This window comes from Mauremys mutica, chromosome 15 (genome assembly GCF_020497125.1).
Source record: "Mauremys mutica isolate MM-2020 ecotype Southern chromosome 15, ASM2049712v1, whole genome shotgun sequence".
NCBI lineage: Eukaryota > Metazoa > Chordata > Testudines > Geoemydidae > Mauremys > Mauremys mutica.
Window position 1 is genome coordinate 37189100 of NC_059086.1, and position 24627 is coordinate 37213726.

General features: G+C 68.5%; 1 protein-coding gene across 3 annotated transcripts in view; it reads left to right on the forward strand.

Annotated features, from left to right (window-relative positions):
- The window catches only part of SHANK1 (SH3 and multiple ankyrin repeat domains 1), a 34720-nt gene extending 14233 nt beyond the window's left edge, over positions 1–20487 (forward strand). For 2 of the 3 annotated variants that reach the window (XM_044989029.1, XM_044989030.1), the window contains 15 exons: positions 231–525; positions 873–1039; positions 2684–2797; positions 3288–3363; positions 10021–10103; positions 10272–10396; positions 10625–10760; positions 11223–11306; positions 11687–11695; positions 11970–11993; positions 12320–12376; positions 13169–13290; positions 13729–13831; positions 14610–16920; positions 18094–20487. In XM_044989029.1, the coding sequence (XP_044844964.1) occupies positions 231–525; positions 873–1039; positions 2684–2797; positions 3288–3363; positions 10021–10103; positions 10272–10396; positions 10625–10760; positions 11223–11306; positions 11687–11695; positions 11970–11993; positions 12320–12376; positions 13169–13290; positions 13729–13831; positions 14610–16920; positions 18094–18652 (4265 nt within the window). In that variant the 3' untranslated portion in view covers positions 18653–20487. Of the gene's footprint in view, positions 1–230; positions 526–872; positions 1040–2683; positions 2798–3287; positions 3364–10020; positions 10104–10271; positions 10397–10624; positions 10761–11222; positions 11307–11686; positions 11696–11969; positions 11994–12319; positions 12377–13168; positions 13291–13728; positions 13832–14609; positions 17021–18093 lie in introns of all 3 variants that reach the window. The other variant, XR_006573759.1, reaches the window with a different exon arrangement.
- Positions 20488–24627: the final 4140 nt, after the last annotated feature.

Sequence of the window (24627 nt, forward strand, 5' to 3'; positions counted from 1 at the left end):
CTCCTGCAGCCCCTGGGGATCTTCACCCCCCTCTCCCAGGCCTGGGGGGCGGTAGTGGGGTCCCCCCTCCCAGGCTGGTGCTGGGGGACAGCGCCTCACCCCGCCTATGAGAATGGGGTTGGCTTGGGGGGGAGGGGCAGGGTGAGAGCTCTGCCTGCCTCCTTCAGCCCCTGTGATCTCCCCCCCATCTCCCTCCCCCCGGTGCCCCGCTCTGACGCTGTGCCCTGCAGTCCCGTTCCAGGAGTCCCCGCAGTACGCAGCCCGGCGCCGAGACGGGGGGCGCAGCCTGGGGGTCCCCCACCTCCTCCTCCGGGCCAACAGCGACACCAGCATGACCGTGCCGGACTGGATGCTGTACGGCTCCCCCGCCGCGCCCCCGCCGCCGGCCACGGTGGCCGTGCAGGCCCCAAAGGTCGCCACAGGGACCCTGCGCAGCGCCAGCAGCCCCCGCGGCGCCCGCACCCGCTCCCCCTCCCGCGGGCGCCACCCCGAGGATGGCAAGAGGCAGCAGCGTGGACGCCCCAGGTACCCGGACGCCTGGGTTCTCTCCCTGGCTCTGGGAGGGGAGTGGGGTCTAGTGGTTAGAGTAGGGGGGACTGGGAGCCAGGACTCCTGGGTTCTCGTCCCATCTCTGGAAGGGGAGAGGGATCTAGTGGTTAGAGCCGGGGGGGAGGGCTGAGAGCCAGAACTCCTGGGTTCTCTCCCTGGCTCCAGAAGGGGAGAGGGATCTAGTGGTTAGAGCCGGGGGGGCTGGGAGCCCGGACTCCTGGGTTCTCTCCCTGGCTCCAGGAGGGGAGTGGGGGCTGGTGGTTAGAGCCGGGGGGGCTGGGAGCCCGGACTCCTGGGTTCATGCTGTCTCTGTCTCTCTGCAGTTCTAGCGGTTTCCCCAGGGACTCGGCGGCGGGTGGGACCCTGAACAGCCGGGGACTGAAGCGGAAGCTTTACTCGGCGGTGCCGGGCCGAACCTTCATGGCCATGAAACCCTACCAGGCCCAGGCGGAGGGCGAGCTGTCCCTCAGCAAGGGCGAGAAGATCAAGGGTATGCTGCCCGGACGCCTGGGTTCTATCTCGGGGAGGGGGCACGTGCTCCGAGTGCAGGACTGGGACCTGGGGTCTGTCCCCACGGAAGGGAGTGGGTCCGGTGGGGTGCGGAGCGGGGGTCAGGACTCCTGGGTTCTCCCCCCAGCTCTGTGCTGAGAGGCGGCGCTGGGCGTGTTTGCTGGTCTGGGGGAGTGTGGTGGGTTCTAGGCTCGCGCTCTGCGTGGGAGGGGGGTGGGGCCTCCTGGGTCAGGGCCTGCGGGGGTGTGGGGGGGCTGAGGGCAGCAAGGGGGGCTGCTGCGGTGAGAGGCTGTGCCAGCCATGGGAGGTGTGCGGGGAGGCTGGGGGTTGTTGGGGCAAATGGGGTGCAGGGGGGTGGATGGGGATTTTGGGGGGCCCCGCTCTGACCCGCGCTCTCCCCGCAGTGCTGAGCATGTGGGGGTGCAGGGGGGTGGATGGGGATTTTGGGGGGCCCCCTCTGACCCGCGCTCTCCCCGCAGTGCTGAGCGTGTGAGGTACAGGGGGGCAGATGGGGGTTTTGGGGGGCCCCTCTGACCCGCGCTCTCCCCGCAGTGCTGAGCGTGTGGGGGTGCAGGGGGGCAGATGGAGGCACGGGGGGGCAGATGGGGGTTTTGGGGGGCCCCGCTCTGACCCGCGCTCTCCCCGCAGTGCTGAGCGTGTGAGGTACAGGGGGGCAGATGGGGGTTTTGGGGGGCCCCCTCTGACCCGCGCTCTCCCTGCAGTGCTGAGCGTGTGGGGGTGCAGGGGGGTGGATGGGGGTTTTGGGGGGCCCCGCTCTGACCCGCGCTCTCCCTGCAGTGCTGAGCATGTTGGGGTGCAGGGGGGCAGATGGGGATTTTGGGGGGCCCCGCTCTGACCCGCGCTCTCCCCGCAGTGCTGAGCGTGTGGAGGTGCAGGGGGGTGGATGGGGATTTTGGGGGGCCCCGCTCTGACCCGCGCTCTCCCCGCAGTGCTGAGCGTGTGGGGGTGCAGGGGGGCGGATGGGGGTTTTGGGGGGCCCCGCTCTGACCCGCGCTCTCCCCGCAGTGCTGAGCGTGTGGGGGTGCAGGGGGGTGGATGGGGATTTTGGGGGGCCCCGCTCTGACCCGCGCTCTCCCCGCAGTGCTGAGCATGTGGGGGTGCAGGGGGGTGGATGGGGATTTTGGGGGGCCCCGCTCTGACCCGCGCTCTCCCCGCAGAGCTGAGCGTGTGGGGGTGCAGGGGGGCAGATGGAGACACGGGGGGGCAGATGGGGGTTTTGGGGGGCCCGGTCTGATGACCCGCGCTCTCCCCGCAGTGCTGAGCGTGTGGGGGTGCAGGGGGGCGGATGGGGGTTTTGGGGGGCCCCGCTCTGACCCGCGCTCTCCCCGCAGTGCTGAGCGTGTGGGGGTGCAGGGGGGCAGATGGAGACACGGGGGGGCAGATGGGGGTTTTGGGGGGCCCGGTCTGATGACCCGCGCTCTCCCCGCAGTGCTGAGCGTGTGGGGGTGCAGGGGGGTGGATGGGGATTTTGGGGGGCCCCGCTCTGACCCGCGCTCTCCCCGCAGAGCTGAGCGTGTGGGGGTGCAGGGGGGCAGATGGAGACACGGGGGGGCAGATGGGGGTTTTGGGGGGCCCGGTCTGATGACCCGCGCTCTCCCCGCAGTGCTGAGCGTGGGCGAAGGCGGGTTCTGGGAGGGGCAGGTGAAGGGCCGGGTCGGCTGGTTCCCCTCGGACTGCGTGGAGGAGGTGCAGACCAAGGCACAGGATGGAAAACAAGGTACCAGCCCCCTGCCCCCCCCCAGCAGCTGCCCCCCCCGTTCCCCCTCCCTCCTGCTCTGCACCACTCGGACCTTTCTGCCCCCTCCCCCCTGCTGCCCCCTCCCCCGCCAGGCCCCTGGGGGAGGGCCAGCCCCCCCCCAGTCCCCCCCCCCGGCCAGCACCAAGCCTCTGCTGGCACCTGGTGGCTGAGGGGGGAGATGCTTCTGGGGGGAAAAACGTGGCAGGGGGGAGCCCTGGGCCGTCAGCTGGGGGGGGCAGAGGATGGGGGGAGGCCGGGGGGAGGGGGGCAGAGAGAAGGCGCATGGGGGTGGGCAGAGGGCAGCCGATGCCTGGGGGTGGGGGGCAGGGTTCAGGAAGTGGGGGAGGCTGGGGGTGGGGGGCAGGGTTCAGGAAGTGGGGGAGGCTGGGGGTGGGGGGCAGGGTTCAGGAAGTGGGGGAGGCTGGGGGTGTCCCCCCCCCGCTCACCCCCCCCCCCCGTTCCCTTGCAGAGAGCCGGAGCGACAAGGCCAAGCGCCTCTTCCGCCACTACACGGTGGGGTCCTACGACAGCTTCGACGCCCCCAGGTGAGATCCCCCCCCCCGGGGTCACCCCCCCCCGCCCTGTCTGCCGGGCAGGTCGCGGGCCGGGCCGGGGCTGTGGGCCGGCGAGGAGAGACCCCGGCTCGGGGGGGGCAGGGTGGGGGGCTGGGAAGTCAGAGGTGGGTGGGGGGAACGGAGGTGTGGGGAGCTGGGGGTTAGGGGTCGGTACTGCAGTGTCTGGCTAGGGGCCGGGGGGGGCACTGCCCCTTTCTATCTGGCTGGGAGCCCAGCCTGGTGCCCGCTCCGTGCGGCCCCTCAGAGACCCCCCCCGATCCCGGAGGGGGCTGCGGGCTGGGAACCGGGGGAACACGGGCTCCATATTGTGGGGCAAGGAGGCAGCCCCGCCCCATAGTGCAGACGCCCACACCCCCACCATGCTGGGGTGGAGCCCAGGCATCCGGGGGGCAGGGCAGGTGCCAGGCGTCCATGCGGGGACCAGGGGCGCCGGACTCCTGGGTTCTATCCCCAGATCACCCCACAGGCTGCAGAGAGTGGGGAGGGGCCTGGCCCAGAGCTCAGGGGAACGACTGGGGGCGGGTGTCTCTGGTGGTGGGGGGTTGTCTGCCCCACCGTGTCCCGTCCTCCAAGGGCATCGGGGACCTTCCCCCCCCTTCCCTGGCAGGGCCGATGGGCCGCTCGCCATCTGCCGGCGCAGATGGGACACAGCAGGGAGCCCCCCCCCCCCGAACCTGGTGTTGGGAGGGGAGCCAGAAATGCTGCTTCCACCAGCCCCCCCAGCTCTGCCAGTGCCCCTCACTCCCGACCCGCAGCCCCCGCTAGCCCAGCCCTGACCCCCCAGCTCTGCCGGTGCCCCTCACTCCCGACTCGCAGCCTCCTGCTAGCCCAGCCCTGCCCCCCAGCTCTGCCAGTGCCCCTCACTCCCGACCCGCAGCCCCCTGCTAGCCCGGCCCTGCCCCCCAGCTCTGCCGGTGCCCCTCACTCCCGACCCGCAGCCCCCTGCTAGCCCGGCCCTGCCCCCCAGCTCTGCCGGTGCCCCTCACTCCCTACCCGCAGCCCCTGCTAGCCCAGCCCTGACCCCCCAGCTCTGCCGGTGCCCCTCACTCCCGACCCGCAGCCCCCTGCTAGCCCCGCCCTGCCCCCACCCCAGCTCTGCCGGTGCCCCTCACTCCCGACCCGCAGCCCCCTGCTAGCCCAGCCCTGACCCCCCAGCTCTGCCGGTGCCCCTCACTCCTGACCCGCAGCCCCCTGCTAGCCCCGCCCTGCCCCCACCCCAGCTCTGCCGGTGCCCCTCACTCCCGACCCGCAGCCCCCTGCTCGCTCAACCCTGCCCCCCCCAGCTCTGCCGGTGCCCCTCACTCCCGACCCGCAGCCTCCTGCTTGCTCAACCCTGCTGCCCCCAGCTCTGCCGGTGCCCCTCACTCCTGACCCGCAGCCCCCTGCTAGCCCAGCCCTGCCCCCCCCCAGCTCTGCCGGTGCCCCTCACTCCTGACCCGCAGCCCCCTGCTAGCCCAGCCCTGACCCCCCCAGCTCTGCCGGTGCCCCTCACTCCTGACCCGCAGCCCCCTGCTAGCCCAGCCCTGACCCCCCCAGCTCTGCCGGTGCCCCTCACTCCTGACCCGCAGCCTCCTGCTCGCCCTGCCCCCCCCCCAAGCTGTGCATTCACCTTGATTTGCTCTGCACTTCTCCCCCCCCAACCCCCCAAGGACTCTCACATCCCGGCTCGGGTGTTTCGGGCGCGGGCACCGTCTCTGCGCCACATCCCGGCAAACGTCCTTGAGGCGAGCTGACGCTCGCTCGGGCTGCTGCTGAATCTAGGGCTGGGTGGGGGGGAGGTGGGGTGGTTGGGCCTCTTGGAAAGCGAGGGGGGTGTCACTTGGGGTCAGACGCCCCCGGGGGAGACCCTGCCCCGGACGCCCCCTTTGCACCAGCGTGTGCCACCCCTCCTTGCACCACGGGGCGTGTGACCCAGTTCGTGTTCACCCATTTGGTGAAAAGGATTTTCCAGCTGGGCTCCAGGCCGAGACCCCCCCTCCTCCCCCCACCCTGACCCTGTGGGGAACCTCTCCCCCCGGGCCCCCTCACCCGGCGCCAGGGGACAGCGCGTGAGGCCAGGGCGCGGGGGGCAGCTGGGAGCCAACCCACGACCACGCGGGCGATGCTCTGACCCAGCAGGGTGGTGAGATGGGGCCCGAGGTGTCTGGGTGAGTGGAGTTGGGGCGGGGAGTGAGGGGGGTAGTTAGGTGAGTAGGGGCTGGCTGGGGGGTCGGGGGCAGCTGGGTGAGGGGCACAGGGTGTGTTTGGGGGGAGGGGCATGTGGGGGGCACAGCGAGATGGGGGGCAGGGAGCTCTGGTCTTTACCCCGCCCCTCTGTGAGGGGTATGTGTGTCGGTGGGGGTCGGGCTGGGTGTTGGGGGGGCTCTGAGGGCCCGTGGGGGGGGGTCGGGGTCGGCCCAGAGAGTAACGAACAGGGGCTAGAAAGTGCAGGCCGGGCTTGTGAGGGGGGGCCGGGAGCTTGTGAGTGGGGCAGGGGGGACTCAGATGGGGACAGCCGGTGTGGGGGTGGATGCCTGAATCCAGCACATTTTCCCCCCCCCCCCGCGCTGAGCAGGGATGCGACCTCTCTGGGGTGGGGTGGGGTGGGGCGGGGCTGGGTATCCTGGGACCCCTTCCCTGGTGCTGGGATGCAGCTGGCTCTGGGGCGGGGGGGGGGGCTGGATATCCGGGGACCCCTTGCCCGGCGCCGGGACGGGCTGGCTCTGTGTGTGGGGGGGCGCTGGATATCCGGGGACCCCTCGCCCGGCGCCGGGACGGGCTGGCTCTGTGTGTGGGGGGGCGCTGGATATCCGGGGACCCCTCGCCAGGCGCCGGCACGGGCTGGCTCTGTGTGGGGGGGGGCGCTGGATATCCGGGGACCCCTCGCCCGGCGCCGGGACGGGCTGGCTCTGTGTGTGGGGGTGCTGGATATCCGGGGACCCCTTGCCCGGCGCCGGGACGGGCTGGCTCTGTGTGTGGGGGTGCTGGATATCCGGGGACCCCTCGCCCGGCGCCGGGACGGGCTGGCTCTGTGGGGGGGGGCGCTGGATATCCGGGGACCCCGCGCCCGGCGCCGGGACGGGCTGGCTCTGTGTGGGGGAGGGCGCTGGATATCCGGGGACCCCTCGCCCGGCGCCGGGACGGGCTGGCTCTGTGGGGGGGGGGCGCTGGATATCCGGGGACCCCTCGCCCGGCGCCGGGACGGGCTGGCTCTGTGTGTGTGGGGGGGGGCGCTGGATATCCGGGGACCCCTCGCCCGGCGCCAGGACGGGCTGGCTCTGTGTGGGGGAGGGCGCTGGATATCCGGGGACCCCTCGCCCGGCGCCGGGACGGGCTGGCTCTGTGTGGGGGAGGGCGCTGGATATCCGGGGACCCCAGCCGCGGCTCTGCGCCTCCGTCTCCCCGCAGCCTCCCCCGCGGCCGGGTCGGTCCCCGCCGCCCGCCGGAGCCGAAGGGGTTAACGGAGCCGGCCAGCCGGAGCGCAGCGGCGGCGCAGCAGCGTCTCTGCCTTGCGCGTCCTGCCCCCCCCCACTCAGCCCAACTCCCCCCCCTCCCCCCAGTCCCGGCGCTGCCCGCCCGGCTCCGGCCCCAGTTCGCAGCCGGTGGGGGCCATGATGTGAGTATTGTGCGCCCCCCCCTCCCGCGCCGCCGGGCCCCCCCCCTGCGCCGCCGGGCCCCCCCCCCCGCTGCTGGCGATGGCGGGGCGCGATGCAGGGACCCAGCCCCCGCTCTCCTCCAGCTGGCCCGCGCTGGGGCCTCGGCGCCGGAGCGTCTGGTACATCTACAGGTAGGGCCCCCCCCGCGCAGCGCAGCGCCCCCTCCCCTCCCCCCCCCGCGCAGCGCCGCCCGCCCCCCGCGCAGCGCCGCCCGCCATTCACAGCCAGCTCCATTCACTCCAGTCATTCATCCCCCGCGCCGCCCGCCCGCTGCGCACCGGGGGGGGGGCGCGCAGCGCAGGCTCCGCGCAGCGCTGCGCGCCTCCCCCCCGCGGCCCCAGCACCATCACTCCCCCCCCCCCTTCGCCACTCACCCACCCGCGGGCCTGGCGGCCTGGGGTCTGCGCAGCCCGGTGTGTGTGTGTGTGCGCGCGCGCCGCGCACGTAGCCAGCTCTGTGTGTGTGTAGCCAGTGTGTGTGTGTAGCTGTGTGTGCGCGCATGGCCAGCTCTGTCTGTGTGTATGTAGCTGTGTGTGTGTAGCTCAGGGGTGTGTGTGTGTATGTAGCTAGCTGTGTGTGTGTGTAGGCAGCTGTGTGTGTGTAGCTGTGTGCGTGTATGTAGCCAGGTGTGTGTGTGTGTAGCCAGCTCTGTGTGTGTGTCGCTCAGGTGTGTATGTGTGTACATAGCCAGCTCTGTGTGTGTGTAGCTGTGTGTGTATGTAGCCAGCTCTGTGTGTGTGTAGCTGTGTGTGTATGTAGCCAGCTCTCTCTGTGTGGGTAGCCAGCTGTGTGTGTGTGGCCAGTTCTCTGTGTAGTTGTGTGTGTGCATAGCCAGGTGTGTGTGTATGTAGCCAGCTGTGTGTGTGTATGTGTGTGTAGCCAGCTCTGTGTGTGTGCTTGTGTGTGTGTGTAGCCAGCTCTGTGTGTGTGTGGCCAGTTCTCTGTGTAGCTGCGTGTGTGTGTAGCCAGCTCTGTGTGTGTATGTAGCTAGCTGTGTGTGTGTGTGGCCAGTTCTCTGTGTAGCTGTGTGTATGTGCGTGCGCATAGCCAGCTCTCTGTGTGTAGCTGTGTGTGTGTATCCCTCAGCGTTACAGTGGGTGTGTAACTTGTGTGTGTTTGCATGCACACACACCTTTGTATGTGTGCATCCTCCTGAGGGCCCAGCTCTCTCCTCCTTGCTTCAGAGACTCTGTTTCTGCAGCTGCTGCTTAACTGAGTTGTGTGCTCAGATTTGGGTGGGAAGATGCTGTGTGTGTGTGAGAGCTTCTAGGGAGGGATGTGAGTGTGTGTGTGCCCTATGTGGGGGTAGGGGTGTGTGTGAACATACCAGAATGCACAAGTCTCGGGATGGGGGAGGGGTGTCTGTCACAAATATGCACGGCGGTGCACAGGATGTGCAACCAGTGTTGGAGGTGGCTGCCTGGGGGCCTGCTCAGACAGGAGGGAAATGCAGATTGGGGGTCCCCTAGGGGTGAGGCTACTGGCAGTTAAAGGCGGGTGATGCCAGTGTGGGCTGGCAGTGCCCCGGGGGAGGTGTGCTAGCCATGGAAGCAGTGAGAACACACTGCAAGCAGTGAGGAGGGGGGGGAAGGTCTTGTGATAGCAGAGTTCACAGGACCCTCCTCGGATCTGTGGTTGCAGTAGGAGCGCACAGCGGACAGTCTGTGATTGCAGTGAATGCGCACTGTAAAACGTGTCTGGCATCTGTGATTGAGTGCACTGCAAACAGTGTGTGGGGTGGGGAGGTCTGATCGCAGGGAGCGTTTACTGGTGTGTGGTATCTTTGATTGCAGTGAAAACACACTGCAAATAGAGGGGGACATGTAATTCCAGTGCGAAAGGGGGTGGGTGTCTGATTGCAGTGTGGTTCTGTGATGAGAGTGAACACACTGTATGCAGCACATGGTGTCTGTGTGCAGTGTGAGCGCTCGGCACACAACTGCTTCTGGCCCAGCAGTGGGCAGCATGGACACCATCTTCCCTACAATCTCAGGGTGAGGGCACTGCATGCAGTGCGGGAGAGGGGCTGTGATCACCCTGCACACCGCATGTGTGGGGCTATGATTGTAGTGTGAGTTGGGGACATTGGAACATGGTGGGATTGTGATTGCTGTGCGAACTCACTGCATGCAGTGGTTATCTGTGATTGTAGTTAAAAAAGGTAGTAATTGGAGATATACCAATCTCCTAGAACTGGAAGGGACCTTGAAAGGGATTGAGTCCAGCCCCTGCCTTCACTAGCAGGACCAATTTTTGCCCCAGATCCCTAAGTGGCCCCCTCAAGGATTGAACTCACAACCCTGGGTTTAGCAGGCCAATGCTCAAACCACTGAGCTATCCCTCCCCCCCCATTTTCTTTTTAGTTAGAGTTCACTGCACCCAGCAGGGGCATCTGATTGCAGTGTGAGCACACTGTGCTGGTCTGTGACTGCAGTGAGAGGACACTGCACACAGCTGGGCGGTCTTGTGAGTGCACTGCATGCAGCATGTGGGATCTGTCCCTGCAGTGTGAGCTCCCGGCATGTGGGGTCTGTCCCTGCAGTGGACACCGTGCTCCGTGCATTTGCAATGCGAGCGCACTGCACTGCACGCAGGGAGGGGGTGATTGCAGTGAGCGCGCACTGCACGTGGAGAGGGAGTGATTGCAGTGAGCGCGCACTGCACGTGGAGAGGGAGTGATTGCAGTGAGCGCGCACTGCACGTGGAGAGGGAGTGATTGCAGTGAGCGCGCACTGCACGCAGGGAGGGGCGATTGCAGTGAGAGCGCACTGCACGCAGGGAGGGGGTGATTGCAGTGAGCGTGCACTGCACGTGGAGAGGGAGCGATTGCAGTGAGCGCGCACTGCATGCAGGGAGGGGTGATCGCAGTGAGAGCGCACTGCATGCAGCAAGGCTCCAGGCTGCAGCCAGTGTCCCTGGTGTGCAGTGGGGTCCATAGCTGTGGTGTGGGGCGGGGGCGATGAGTGCTGATGAGCCCCCCTGTCTTTTGCAGTGACTACATCATTAAGGAGAAGACGGTTTTGCTGCAGAAGAAAGACAACGAGGGGTTCGGTTTCGTCCTGCGTGGAGCCAAGGGTGAGGGGGTCGCTGTGCTGGGGGCTGGCAGCAGCCCAGAAGGGAGCCTCGGAGGGGGCCCATGGGGGCGTCTGTCCCAGGGGCAGGGGGCAGTGGGAGGAGCTGCCCGGGGGGGATTCCCCAAACATCCTTCCCCTGCCCGCCGCTGACCCCGCGCTCTCCCCACAGCGCAGACCCCCATCGAGGAGTTCACGCCCACCCCGGCCTTCCCCGCCCTGCAGTACCTGGAGTCCGTGGATGAGGGGGGCGTGGCCTGGCGCGCCGGCCTCCGCATGGGGGACTTCCTGATCGAGGTAACGGGGGTGGGGGGGTTACTCCCCTCAGAGCGACGGGGGAGTCACTCCCCACCCCCTCCTGTCATGAGTGGGGGGCACCGGCAGGGATGGGGGGAGCAGGGCTGGGCTAGCAGGGGCTGCGGGTCGGGAGTGAGGGGCACCAGCAGGGCTGGGGGAGGGGAGCAGGGGGCTGCGGGTCGGGAGTGAGGGGCACCATCTCCCCTGACCCTGTCCCTTGCCCCCCAGGTCAACGGGCAGAACGTGGTGAAGGTCGGGCACCGGCAGGTTGTGAACATGATTCGCCAGGGGGGCAACAACCTGATGGTGAAGGTCGTCATGGTAACCAGGAACCCTGAGATGGAAGAGGCCATGAGAAAGAAAGGTGCCGTCTGCCCCGCCCCCCATTACCTCCTCCCATGGGGGGCAGGACTCCTGGGTTCTCTCTCTGGCTATGGGAGGGGAGCGGGTTCTAGTGGTCAGAGCAGGGGGGGCTGGGAGCCAGGACTCCTGGGTTCTCTCCCCGGCTCTGGAAGGGGAGTGGGGTCTAGTGGTTAGAGCAGGAGGGGCTGGGAGCCAGGACTCCTGGGTTCTCTCCCAGCTCTGGGAGGGGAGTGGGGTCTGGTGGTTAGATCGGGGGGGCTGGGAGCCAGGACTCCTGGGTTCTCTCCCAGCTCTGGGAGGGGAGTGGTGGCTGGTGGTTAGAGCATGGGGGGCTGGGAGCCAGGACTCCTGGGTTCTCTCCCAGCTCTGGCAGGGGAGTGGGCTCCTGTGCTTGGGGGTGGGGGTGGATCTCAGTGTCTTTCCTTCTGTCCCCTCACCTGGGAGCCCCTTTGCCCCCCTACAGCGGCTCCCCAGCAGACGAAACGACTGCCCCCCCCAGCCATCTCCCTGCGCTCCAAATCCATGACCTCCGAGCTGGAGGAGATGGGTAAGGGGGAGGGGTGGGGGTGGGGGAATTGGGAGGTATGTGGGGAAGGCTCTGTGTTGGAAGTGGGGGAGGGGGCTGATAGTCCCTGGAGGGGTCTGTGGTGGGGCGGGGGAGGTCCCGAGGGGACGGGGGAGGGGTCTAGTGGGGAGGGTCCCCAGAGGGGATGGGGGAGGGGTCTGTGGTGGGACGGGGGGAGGTCCCCCGGAGGGGTGGGGGGTGGGGGAGGGCTCTGTTGGGGGGGAGGGGTCTCCTGGTGTGGGGGAGGGAGGGATCTCCGCTGGGGCAGGGGTCTGTGGTGGGGGTTGGGCTCTGGGGCAGGACTCTCACACTCTCTGTCTCTCCTGCCCTCTGGGACCCGGGACCCCCTTGGCACCTGGCAGTGGAGAAAGGTACGTCCCCTCCCCCCGGTCAGTGCCCCCCATCTCCGCCCGGGGTACCCCTGTCCGAATCCCTGGTGCGGATTGGGGGCAGCGGGGGGGCTGAGGGGGGGCTGTTGGGAGGGGGACGCCCAGCCCGGTGGGTGGGACGGGGTGAGGGCCCCAGTTCTTTCCCAGGCTCCGTGCCCTGGCAGCAAGGGGGGGCAGAGGGGTCTGTCCCAGAGCTGTGGGGGACCGGGGCCCCCCACCCCCCTCTAACGCTGTCCCCTCTCGGTGTCTCCCCCAGTCTCCCCCTGGAAGAAGAGGAGCGGTGAGTGTGAGCTGGGGCCGGGCACAGGCCCCCCCTCAGCCCCCCCCATGAACTTCCTCCACTGCTTCCCCACGCCAGCCTCTGTGCCCCCCCACTGGCCGCTCCCCCCCACCTGCCTGTGCCCCCCCAGCCACCCTGCACCCCCTCCTCCTGCTTCACCCTCCCCCAATCGCCATGCACCAGCCCCCCCAGCTCACGCTCCCCGCTCCGCTGCTCCTCCCCCACGCCAGCGTCCCCCGTCTCACTCTCCCCCCACCCCGCTATTCAGAGTGACCCCCCCACCCCACGCCCCTCGCGTCACTGTCTCCCTCCTCCGGTCCCTGCAGATTACGAGCCGGCGCTGGCCACGGAGAAGAAGAGGACGGTCTATCAGATGGCACTGAGTAAGGGAGGGGTCCAGGGGGTCAGAGCGTGGGGTGGGGGTGGGGACTGGGAGCCAGGACACCTGGGTTCTCTCCCCCGCTCAGGGAGGGGAGTGGGGGCTGGTGGTGAGAGCAAGGGGGGTGTGGGAGCCAGGACTCCTGGGTTCTCTCCCCCGCTCTGGGAGGGGAGTGGGGGCTGGTGGTGAGAGCAGGTGGGGGTTGGGAGCCAGGACTCCTGGGTTCTCTCCCCGGCTCTGGGACGGGAGTGGGGGCTGGTGGTGAGAGCAGGAGGGGCTGGGAGCCAGGACTCCTGGGTTATCTCCCCTGCTCTGGGAGGAGAGCGGGGGCTGGTGGTGAGAGCAGGAGGGGTTGGGAGCCAGGACTCCTGGGTTCTCTCCCCCGCTCTGGGAGGGGAGTGGGGGCTGGTGGTGAGAGCAGGGGGGGCTGGGAGCCAGGACTCCTGGGTTCTCTCCCCCGCTCTGGGAGGGGAGTGGGGGCTGGTGGTGAGAGCAAGGGGGGTGTGGGAGCCAGGACTCCTGGGTTCTCTCCCCCGCTCTGGGAGGGGAGTGGGGGCTGGTGGTGAGAGCAGGGGGGGCTGGGAGCCAGGACTCCTGGGTTCTATGTCACCTCAGCGGTGCCGGGAGTGGCCAGACGATCCATAGGGTCTCTTGTCTCCAGTCCAAGCCGGCTGCAGTGTGTGTTTAGTGACCCCCCAGGTCCCGGATCTGGGCCTGGGGTGGGGGCAGGGCTAGGCTCCTCTCTGCCCCCCCCCTGGCCAGCCCCCCTCACCCTCCGTCTCTCTGCCCCTCGCAGACAAGCTGGACGAGATCCTGGCTGCAGCTCAGCAGACGATCAGCGTGGGGGAGGGGCCCAGCTCCGGCGGGCTCCCCTCCCTGGGGAAGGCCCGGGGCCCCAAGGGCTACTTCACCTCCGAGGTAGGAGGGGCCCGGCCCCCCCGGGCCCTACGGCTGGGCCCCGCTGAGCGGGAAGGGGGGCTGGGAGCCAGGACTCCTGGGTTCCCTCCCTGGCTCTGGGAGGGGAGTGGGGGCTAGTGGTTAGAGCAGGGGGGGCTGGGAGCCAGGACTCCTGGGTTCCCTCCCTGGCTCTGGGAGGGGAGTGGGGGCTAGTGGTTAGAGCGGGGGGGGGGCGGCTGGGAGCCAGGACTCCTGGGTTCCTTCCCTGGGTCTTGGAGGGGAGTAGGTCATTTCTACCCACCCCTCTACCCCTGCCCGTCACCCCCCACCTACCCCTATCCTGGCCTCTTAACCCCCCCCCCCATCACCCTGCCCTGTGGTGCCACCTTAGCCCTTCCCTGTGCCGGGTGACGCCCTCACTCGCCTGCCGCTGACACCCCCCCCCCAATGTCTCCGCAGTCGAACTTCGAGCCGCATCGGATGGGGCAGCCCAGCTACGAGCGCCCGTCGTACCTGCCCCCCGGTGCCCCCCAGGGCCTCATGCTGCGCCAGAAATCCATCGGTGAGGTGGGCCGGGCTGGGCGGGGAGCGGGGCAGGGCAGGGAGCGTCTGTCACTGCCGGACGCCTGGGCTCCGTCTGTCATGCGGAAAAGGGGAGGGGGTCTCATGGGTTAGAGCAGGGGGGCTGGGGGCCAGGACTCCTGGGTTCTCTCCCCAGCTCCAGGAGGGGAGTGGGGTCTAGTGGTTAGAGCAGGGGGGCTGGGAGCCAGGACTCTTGGGTTCTCTCCCCAGCTCTAGGAGGGGAGTGGGGTCTAGTGGTTAGAGCAGGGAGGGCTGGGAGCCAGGACTCCTGGGTTCTCTCCCCAGCTCTAGGAGGGGAGTGGGGCCCTGCGGGTTGAAGCAGGGGGGGCTGGCAGCCAGGACTGCTGGGTTCTCTCCCCAGCTCCAGGAGGGGAGTGGGGTCTAGTGGTTAGAGCAGGGAGGGCTGGGAGCCAGGACTGCTGGGTTATCTCCCCAGCTCCAGGAGGGGAGTGGGGTCTAGTGGTTAGAGCAGGGGGGGCTGGCAGCCAGGACTCCTGGGTTCTCTCCCCAGCTCTAGGAGGGGAGTGGGGCCCCGCGGGTTGAAGTGGGGGGGCTGGGAGCTGGGACTCCTGGGTTCTCTCCCCAGCTCTAGGAGGGGAGTGGGGTCCAGTGGTTAGAGCAGGGGGGCTGGCAGCCAGGACTCCTGGGTTCTCTCCCCAGCTCTAGGAGGGGAGTGGGGCCCCGCGGGTTGAAGCAGGGGGGCTGGGAGCTGGGACTCCGGAGCTTTGGCTGACCTCTGTCCGTCTGTCCATTCGCAGGCTCGGTGGAGGACGAGAAGCCCTACCTGGCTCCCCCAGCCATGAAATTCAGCCGCAGCCTGTCGGTCCCCGGCTCGGAGGACATCCCCCCGCCCCCCACCACCTCCCCTCCCGAGCCCCCTTACAGCGCCCCCCCCTCCGCCTCCGGCCGCCTCACCCCCGGCGTGCGCTCCACCTTCAACCCGGCCGCTGAGGCCAAGCTCTACCCGGCCTCGCTGCACCAGGAGCCGCCCGCCTTCGAGGGCCCGGCCCGGCGCGAGAAGCTGGCCATGTACCGCCAGGAGCTGGAGCGTGGGGCCGAGGCCGGGCCCGCCCGGGGCTGGCGCGGGCACCACCCGCACCCGGAGCTGCGTTACTACAACCTGCCGGCCCGGGCGGCCAGCGCCGCCATGTACGTCCCGGCCAAGCCGCTGCGCCGGAAAGGGCCGCTGGTGAAGCAGACCAAGGTGGAGGATGAGCAGAGGCAGCAAGGGGCTGCCCCCCAGACTCAGCCGCCCCCGACGCCGCCCGCCTCGGCGCCGCCCGCCCCCGAGAAGAACTCCATCGCCATCCCCACCATCGTCATCAAAGCCCCCTCCACCAGCAGCAGCGGGCGCAGCAGCCAGGGCAGCAGCATGGAGGCCGAGGGGCAGCCGGAGCCGGCCCCGGTGCCCGCCCTGCCCCTCCACAACAGCATGGACTTCACCAGCCAGTTCGGCGCGGCCCTGGTGGGGGCGGCGCGGCGGGACCGGGAGTGGCACAGCGAGGCCCGCCGCCGCTCCGCCCTCTTCCTCTCCACCGAGGTGCCGGAGGACGAGGCGCCCGAGCCGGCTCCGGCGCCCCGGCTCCGGCACTCGAAGAGCATCGACGAGGGCATGTTCTCGGCCGAGCCCTACCTGCAGCTGAATTACGCCCAGCCCCTGCCGCCGGGCACCTATTACCAGCCGCGCCCTGCCAAGGGCTATGGGGGCACCAGCACCACCAGCGCCTTCACCACCGTCTGCTCCAGCTTCCTGCCCCAGCTCCAGCCCCGGCCGGGCGGCGGGAACGCCCCGCCCCTCATCCACCCGCTGACGGGCAAGATCCTGGACCCGGGCTCGCCCCTGGGCCTGGCGCTGGTCGCCCGGGAGCGGGCGCTGCAGGAATCGCACTCCCAGCAGCTGCAGCAAGGCCGGGCGGAGGCGGAGGAGCGACGCTCCCGCCCGTCCTCGCCCCGGTTCGGGGAGGTGGCGCCGGAGCCCTCCGGAGGAGGCGGCTCCATCCTGCGCCTGTGGGGGGCGCCGGCGGGCGAGCCGCGCCCGGAGAGCCCCCGGCGCCGGGCCCCCTCCGAGCCCAAGGGGGGCCCGTGGGCGGGGGAGAAGCGGGGGGAGGAGGGGGCCGGGGCCGAGAAGCTGCACGTGCGCTTCGTGGAGAACTGCCGGCCCCGGGAGGAGAGCGAGCCGGCGCCGGCCCAGGGGGTGGAGGAGAACGGGCTGCCCCTGCTGGTCCTCCCGCCGCCGGCTCCCTCCATCGACGTGGACGACGAGTTCCTCTTCAGCGAGCCGCTGCCCCCGCCGCTGGAGTTCTCCAACAGCTTCGAGAAGCCCGACTCCCCCAAGGCGGGCCGGGAGCCCCCCGCCGTCCCCGCCCCGGAGCCGGCGCCCGCCCCGCCGCCGCCGCCCGCCCCCGCCGCCCTGGACTCCACCACCTCCAGCCTGACCTCCTACGACAGCGAGGTGGCCACGCTGACCCAGGGCGGGGCGCCCGAGCCCCGGGAGGCCCCCCACGTCAACTTCTCCTCGGTGGTGTCCTCCATCCAGATCCCGGCGCCCGAGCCCCCCGAGGCGGTGACCGACTCGGGCATCGAGGAGATCGACAGCCGGAGCAGCAGCGACCACCACCTGGAGACCATCAGCTCCGTCTCCACCCTGTCCAGCATGTCAGGCCTGTCCAGCGAGGGGGTGGAGCTGCTGGACAGTTACGTCACCTACCTGGACGGCCAAGCCTTCGGGGGCCCGGCGGAGAAGCCCAGCAAGCTGCGTGCCCGGCCCTTCCCCGCCCGCCGCGACCCCGCCACCCCCACCAGCTCCACCATCTCGGTGGCGGCCTGCGCCGAGAGCGTCTTCGCCCTCACGCCGGCCCCGGAGCCGCCCGCCCCGCCGCGCCGCTCGCCCACCCTGCCCTGGGAGGAGGGCGGGGCGGCCAAGGCCTCGCCCGTCTCGGCCATGAAAGCCAGCATCATCAGCGAGCTGAGCTCCAAGCTGCAGCAGATGAGCGGGATGTCGTGGGCCCGGCCCCCCGACGGCGCGGGCCCCTTCGGCGCCGACCGGCCCGGCTCCCTGCAGCGCCAAAGGTAGCGTCCGGAGGAGGCCGGCTGGATGGATGGATGGAGGAAGCCAGCAGCACCCGTGCATGCCTCACGCCGCCGTGCCCGTCACTCATGTTTGCTTTGGGTTTGTTTTGGTTTCTCGCTCCGCCACGCCCGGCACGTGTGTGTGTGTGGGGGGGGGGGCAGGACCCTTTCGTGCCAGGCGCTGCATGTAGCCACCCCTTCACCTTCCCTCCTACGCACGCACTCCCCCATAGGGTTGGGTTCCCAGGAGGCTGCTGTGGGTCAGGGATTCGGGCGGGGGGAGGCATCAGGCCCTGCACACACACCCCCCCAGTGCCCTCCCACATCCTGCCACTCCACGCTCGGTTTCCTAGCGATTCCCGGGTTGAGAGGGGGCCCTTCTGTCCCAGACCCCCCCCCCGTGGGACTCCACTGAGCCCCCCCTGAAGGAGTCTGTACCCCCCCCCACTGCACACCCACCGAGGCCCCCTCCTGCTCCCACTCCCCAGCCGCTCACCAGGCCCGCGCTGCTGCCTTTAATTTGCTCCATTGTGTTGTGTGTCCGAGGGCTTGTCTGCACTGGGAGAATTCACCTGTGGGAGATGGGGACCCTCCCCCACCCATGGGGCAGGGTACTGGGGGTGCAACCCCCCCAACCCAACGGGAGTAACCCTGGGGAGAAGTCGTGGCAAAGATTGGGAAATCAGGAGTCCTGGCTCCCAGCCCCCCCTGCTCTAACCACTAGACCCCGCTCCCCTCCCAGAGCCAGGGAGAGAACCCAGGAGTCCTGGCTCCCAGCCCCCCCCTGCTCTAACCACTAGACCCCGCTCCCCTCCCAGAGCCAGGGAGAGAACCCAGGAGTCCTGGCTTCCAGCCCTGCTCTCCTCCCGGAGCCGGGCTGGAAGGGGCCCTGGGCCGAGTCCCAGCAGGGGCGGGCGGGGGGCGGGGGTGTAGACGCGGCAGATCCCCGTGCCGGACCCGGTCCCCGCCGTGGGTGCAAGAGGTGGTGAATTTCTCTGCTCTGCAGACGAGCCCCCGTCATCGTGTGCCACAAGTGTGCCGCTTCCCCCATGGCTGCTCGTGCCAAGCTGGCGGGCACGGGGGCGTCCCGCCCTGGCCTCTGCATGGTACAGGAGGGGGGAGGACTGCTGGGGGGGGAGGAGCACCCCGTGACCATCTCTCCCCCCCCCCCAGGCTCCCCGAGGACGTGCCGGGCCCCTCCAAGCCGCCCAGCAGCCTGTTCCACAACTGGCCCAAGGCGGGGCCGGGCGCCAAGCCCCCGAAGAGCGTGGAGTTCGACATCCGCCCGGCGCTGCGCCGCGCCCCCAGCCCCGCCGCCCTGCCCAGCGAGCACAAGATCAGCCCGGCCCCCCGCCCCTCCTCCCTGCCCATCCTGCCCTCCGGCCCCCTCTACGGCGGCCTCTACGACCTGCGCGGCTCCCCGCCCTCCGGCCCCTGCCCCTTCCCCGACTTCCCCTCCGGCAGCCGCTCCCTCTCGCCCACCCACTTCCTGCCCCCGGCCACGGACAAGCCCTTCGGCGCCAAGCCCCTGCCCTTCTGGACCAAATTCGACGTGGCCGACTGGCTGGAGTTCCTGAAGCTGGGCGAGCACCGCGACCGCTTCCTGGACAACGAGATCGACGGCTCCCACCTGCCCTCGCTCACCAAGGAGGATTACATCGACCTGGGCGTCACCCGGGTCGGGCACCGCATGAACATTGACCGCGCCCTCAAGCTCTTCCTGGAGAGGTGATGAGAGAATCCCCCGCCCCCCAGGAGAGAGGGGAGCCCACCCCAGCCGCCCCGAGGCCACGGAGGCCCGAATAGATGACGCCAGGAGCAAGGAGAAGCCGGGTGGCGATGCCCCCCCACCCCCAGAGAGTGAGGGGCCCCCAGCAATGCCCCCCCCTTGGAAAGAAAGGGGCCTTGGACCCCGGGGAGGGGGCTGGCAGGCGAGGGAGGGAACCTTGTGTAATGGCTTGGCTCCGCGCCGCCTTGCACCATTGCTCGTGTGTGCATTCACTTGTGCACTGGCTTGCACCGTTGCTCACGTGTGCACGCTCCCCTGTGCACCCACCAGCATAATCACTAGTGTGTGCGCGCTCTGTGTGCCATCTGTTGCAACGTGTACCCTCGGCTAGGCGTTAGCTTGCCCATTAGCACACTGCAAATCAGCGGACGTTGTCGCTTGTGCATGCACACTCGCCATCTCACAGTATTGCTCACATGTGTACATTTGCCTCTGCACCGGCTTGCACCATTGCTCACACGTGCATGCTCACGTGTGCACCCCCTTGCATCATCACTAGTGCACCCACGCTCTATGTACCATCTGTTGCACATGGACACTCAGCTATGCACTAGCTTGCACATTTGCACACTGAAAATCAGCGTACACTGTCACTTGTGTGTGCACACTCACTGCCATATCACACCATTGCTCAAGTGGACACTTAGTTGCACGTGGGGTTGCACCAATGCTTGTCTGCACATTCAGCTTTATATCTGCTTGCACCATTGTCCACGTGCTCATCTGCTCGTGCCATCAGTCATGGACACATTCAGCTACTCACCAGCTTGCACCATTGCCCACACAAGCATACTTAGCTGGGCCCCAGCTTGCACCATCACTCGCACGTGCACGTTTGGAACATTGGCTTGCACCATTGCCTGCACGAGGACAGTTGCCATTGCTTGTATGTGCACCATCCCCGTACTCTCCCCCACCACCTTGCACGCTAGCCCCTGCTCTACCCTGCCACACAGACCGGGTCACGTTTTCTCACGCACGTGTCAGGGGCTGCATGTGCCTGTGCCTTGCTGGGCTGTCTGTGGGTTCGGGGTGAACCACCCCTCCCTAGTGCTCCAAGGGGGAGGGGTGAATCGGGGAGCAGCAGGATTGAGGGTGGGGGGGACAGGCACAAGATGGGGGGGCTCCTGAGGGTGATCCCAACTGGGGTAGAGCGGGGACTGTTGGCCAGGGGGCCCCTCACCTGTTTCTAACCCCCCCCCACACTCACTGGTCTCTGAAGTTCTGTTCCCCCTGAATTGGGGGGGGACACCAGGGCCCCTGGGCTCCCCTCCCCCGGCCGATGCTCAGCTGCCAAAGAATTGGGGAGTCGCTGGGGACCCGGGACACCTGCCCTGCAGCTGGGTCGGCACCACAGGGATCGACGGCTCTGGACCGTGGGCGGCTCTGTTGTGACTGCTGGGGGGGGGGTGTCGGGGAGGGGAGGGGGGGGGCTCTGTTTTTTTTTTGCTGTGATCCCCAGCGTGAAGCTCCGTCCAGGGGGGTCCTCCCCCCCACTTCTCACCACTTCAGGGATTGCAAAGCTGGGTCCTTCCCTGCTGGGGGCCCCCCCACATGCCCCCCCACTGTGGCCCCCTGGCTCTCCTCTCCCCCCCCCCGGCCTCCTGGCCACCAATAAGGGCTTTCGTCTCGTCTCATCTCGTCGGACTCTCTGTGCCGGCCCCCCCCTCAACCCCGCGAGGGAGCGAAACGACACACACTAGAATGTCTTCCAGACCCCCCTGACTGCCCCTCCCCTGCCCCCCCAGTGCTGGGACTCAGCGCCTCCCCGACACTGCAGCAGGATGCCTGGGTTCTCTCCCCAGCTCGGGGGGGGGGGCTAGTGGTGAGAGCAGGGGGGGCTGGGAGGCAGGACTCGTGGGTTCTCTCCCGTCTCTGGGAGGGGAGTGGGGTCTAGTGGTTAGAGTAGTGGGGGCTGGGAGCCAGGACTCCTGGGTTCTCGGGGACGGGGGCTCGCTGTACCACCTTGTGGCCCTGGAGCAGGAGGGGACGGGGCTGAATTCTCCTGCTTGTCTGTCTCCGGGTTGGGGGGCTGATTCCCAGGAAGGGGCTGCTGGGGAAAGACACCTCTCACTGACTGATCCCCCTTGTGAAGGGGGGGGCAGGATCCTCATGCTCTTTTTGCCCCAGCGCCCAGCCCTGTAGCACCTGGGTGTCAGGTATAATTACATCTGCCCACCCCCAATACAAACCAGGCTTCTGCCCCCCTCCCCCTTCAGACCCTTGCCTAGGGAATTAGCTACAGTGGGAACCCAGGAGTCCTGGCTCCCAGACCCCCACCCCCCAATCCCAGAGCCAGGGAGAGAACCCAGGAGTCCCTGGCTCCCAGCCTCACTAATCCCAGCACCAGGGAGAGAACCCAGGAGTCCTGGCTCCCAGACCCCCACCCCCAATCCCAGAGCCAGGGAGAGAACCCAGGAGTCCCTGGCTCCCAGCCTCACTAATCCCAGAGCCAGGGAGAGAACCCAGGAGTCTTGGCTCCCAGCCCCCCTCTAACCACTAGACCCCACTCCCCTCCCAGAGCTGGGGGGAGAACCCAGGAGTCCTGGCTCCCAGCCCCCCCTCCCAGCAGAGACTCTGAGGCTGAATGTAATAAAACGTGCCAATTTCCAGATGAGAGCAGCTGCCTAAACTCCCTCTCCCCCCAAATTCTCCTGCTGTCATCTGTCCCCCCATCACCCTGTCTGTCCCCCCCCCGCCACTGATGCGTTCGCCGCCCCCCTCCTCGTCCCCCAATTGATCCTCAGTCTCCCCCCCTCGGCTGCCAAATATCCCCTTTCCGCTGTCCCCTCTCCCACCCCCCCCACTGATCCCCCCCCGCAATGTCGTTACTTCCCTCCCCCACCAGCCGGTGGCCCCCATCTCAGACTCCGACCTGTGTATAGAGGAACCGATGTATTTTACTGATTTTATTTGCAAATATAAACTCTATGGGGATACGGTTCCCGGCAAGCGTGAGTTTGTGAGCGCGTGTGCAAGGTGGCTTTGCACGCACACGTGGGGTTTATGCACCACGGGAGAGTGTGTCCGGAGGGGCGGGGGGGATGGGGAAAGGACTGTGTGTCTGTCCGTCCCCCATCCACCAGGATGGTGCTGTGTCTCCCCCCACCCGCCCCCGAAATACCCCTCATTCCTGCCTGCCCCAGTCTTCCCCCTGCCGGGGAGGGTAACAACCTAATACTGCTGCCTGCGGCAGGACATTGTCCCCCTCCCCAACCATGGAAACATGGAGGTGGGAGGGGGGGAATCCACGCATGGAACCCAGGCGTCCGGGCCTTTCCCTAGCCCGCCCGCCCGCCAATATTCCACCCACCAGCAGGAATGTTTTAGTGGGAAATGAATCCATCCAATCAGGACTTGGGGGGGGGTCAGCACCATGTGATTCGCCCAGCCTATCCCGAGCGAGACGGTGGGCGGAGTCTCATGCGTGGTCACGCCCACCTCCACCCCTTCACTGCTCTAGGGCTCCGCCCCCCCTTCACACTGCCCCGGAGGGGGAGGCTCTGTCCCCCTCCCCCAGAGGTGAGGGGGTCCCCCTGCCCCGCTCACGGATTATCCCCAATTCCCAGGGCAAGAACCCACCCGAATCTTAGCCCCCCCCCCGCCTGGGGCAGGGCAGGGGGAGACCCTGGGGCAGGAGCTCTGAGTTCAGGGTACCCCTGGGCAGGGCAGGGGGAGACCCTGGGGCAGGAGCTCTGAGTTCAGGGTACCCCTGGGCAGGGCTGGAACTTGGAGGGGTGCCCAGGGAGGGGGGGAGGGGAGCTTCACAGGTTAGGCCCCTGTTTGATAGGGCGTCTGCTCATGGAGGGGTAGCCGGGGGCGGGGGGGCAGCAGCAAGGGGTCCCGGTTAATAGGAGACGGGTCCTGTGAAGTTAAGAACTAGGGAGGAAGGCGGGGGTGGGGGCAGGGTCACCAGAGAGAAAACCGACGCAAACTGGGACCCTCCCATTGTCCAGCACTGAGCCACGGCGAGACGGAGTGGAGGCACCCCAGGAGTCCTAACTCCCATCCCCACTCTAACCACCAGACCCCACTCCCCTCCCAGAGCCAGGGAGAGAACCCAGGAGTCCTGGCTCTCAGCCCCCCTGCTCTAACCACCGGACCCCACTCCCCTCCCAGCGCCAGGGAGAGAACCCAGGAGTCCTGGCTTCAGCCCCTCCGTGGAGCCAGGCGATTGCTGCATTTCGAACTCATGGAGTTCCCGCCCCCCCTTCACACCCATATTCACAGCTGGGTAATTAGCGTCGGCGCCTCCTCCTTAATGAGCCCGCCTGGTGGAAAGTGAGGGGGGGTAAACTCTCGGGGGGGGGCAGGGATGGGATGGGTGTCCATAGGGCCCAGGCATACACAGCCCCCCAAATCTCCATGCGCCCCCTGTGCACCCCACTCACCCCTGCACCCCTAGAGATCTCTACAGCAGCCCCACAACCTCAGCCCCCCCACTCCCCCAGCACCCCCGCGAGCAGCTCCCCCCCCACGGAGCGCCCCGCAACCCCCCCTCCCGCTGCCAGGGCCTCTGTATTCCAGCTCCCCCCCCTTCCCCAAACTGGCAGGCGCCTCAGCCCCCTCCCCCGCATTAGTTCTCTCTGCAGCTCAGGAGATTAATTGGCGACTTGGCTAATTAAGTTAAAAGCTGAAGCAGGAGACTGAGCCGCAGAATGGCTGGGGCCAGATCAAAGCCAGGGCCCCATGGAGGGGATAGGCCCCTGCCCCATTCCCTGCCCCCCCGAGCCAGCCAGTCCCCCCCTGGGGCCGGATGGGAGCTGGCGGCCCCCCTAGAGGGGACCGGCCCCTGCCCCATTCCCCACCCCCTGAGCCAGCCAGTCCCTGCCCTGGGGCCGGGTGGGAGCCGGTGCCCCCCCTAGAGGGGACAGGCCCCGGGCCCCATTCCCCGCCCCCCTGAGCCAGCCAGTCCCTGCCCCAGGGCCAGGGCGGGGGTGGGGGCTGGTGCCCCCTAGTGACTGGGGGCTCCCATTCAGGTACTGCCATGGGGTGCAAAGGGGGCTGCTTACGGCTGGGATTCCGGGGGGCAGGGTTGGTTCATGGGGCCTGCGCTGCCCCCCCCCCGGCAGGCCCGGGCTGTGCGCTGCCCCCCCCCCGGCAGGCCCGGGCTGTGCGCTGCCCCCCCCCCCCGGCAGGCCCGGGCTGTGCGCTGCCCCCCCCCCCCCGGCTGGCCGGGGGTGGGCGCGGCCCCCCCCCCGGCAGGCCCGGGCTGTGCGCGGCCCCCCCCCCCGGCAGGCCCGGGCTCTGCGCTGCCCCCCCCCGGCAGGCCCGGGCTCTGCGCTCCCCCCCACCCCCCGCTGCTGTCTGCTTTTAATTAAATGGCCCGTCTGGCTGGGAGCCGGGGACACGGGGCCGCTGGGACCCCGTTAATGTATCTTCAGGGACCGGGGCCAGGACGCTGCGTCCACCTCTGGGGTGGGGCGTGGGCAAGGGAGTGGGGGTGGGGGTGCGATCCAGACAGGGACTGGGGGGGGAGGGGTCCATTGAGAAGTGACCCCCCCCCAGACAGGTGAGAGCTTCCTGCTGCCCCCGCCACCTACCCCTGGGCCCCCAAGCTCTCCTGACCTCCCCACCCCCCCACCTCCCTTCCCCCCCCCTTGACCCTGCCCCCCCCATCCGCTGGCCCTGCTGCCTGGCGCGCAGCATGGGGAAAGATGCTGAATAGGCCCATTGCCACGGAGACTGTTTCCATGGCGATGGCTGGTCCTCACCCCCTGCTGCCAATCTTCCTGGAGGATCTGGGGCTGAATTGGGGGGTGGGAGGGGATGCGGGAAAGGTGGGGACTAGTGGGGAGGGGGGCTGGGAGCCAGGACGCCTGGGTTCTCTCCCCGGCTGCTGGAGCAGAGTGAGTGTGGCTATGAGCCAGGACTCCTGGGGGTTAGAACAGGGGGGCTGGGAGCCAGGACTCCTGGGT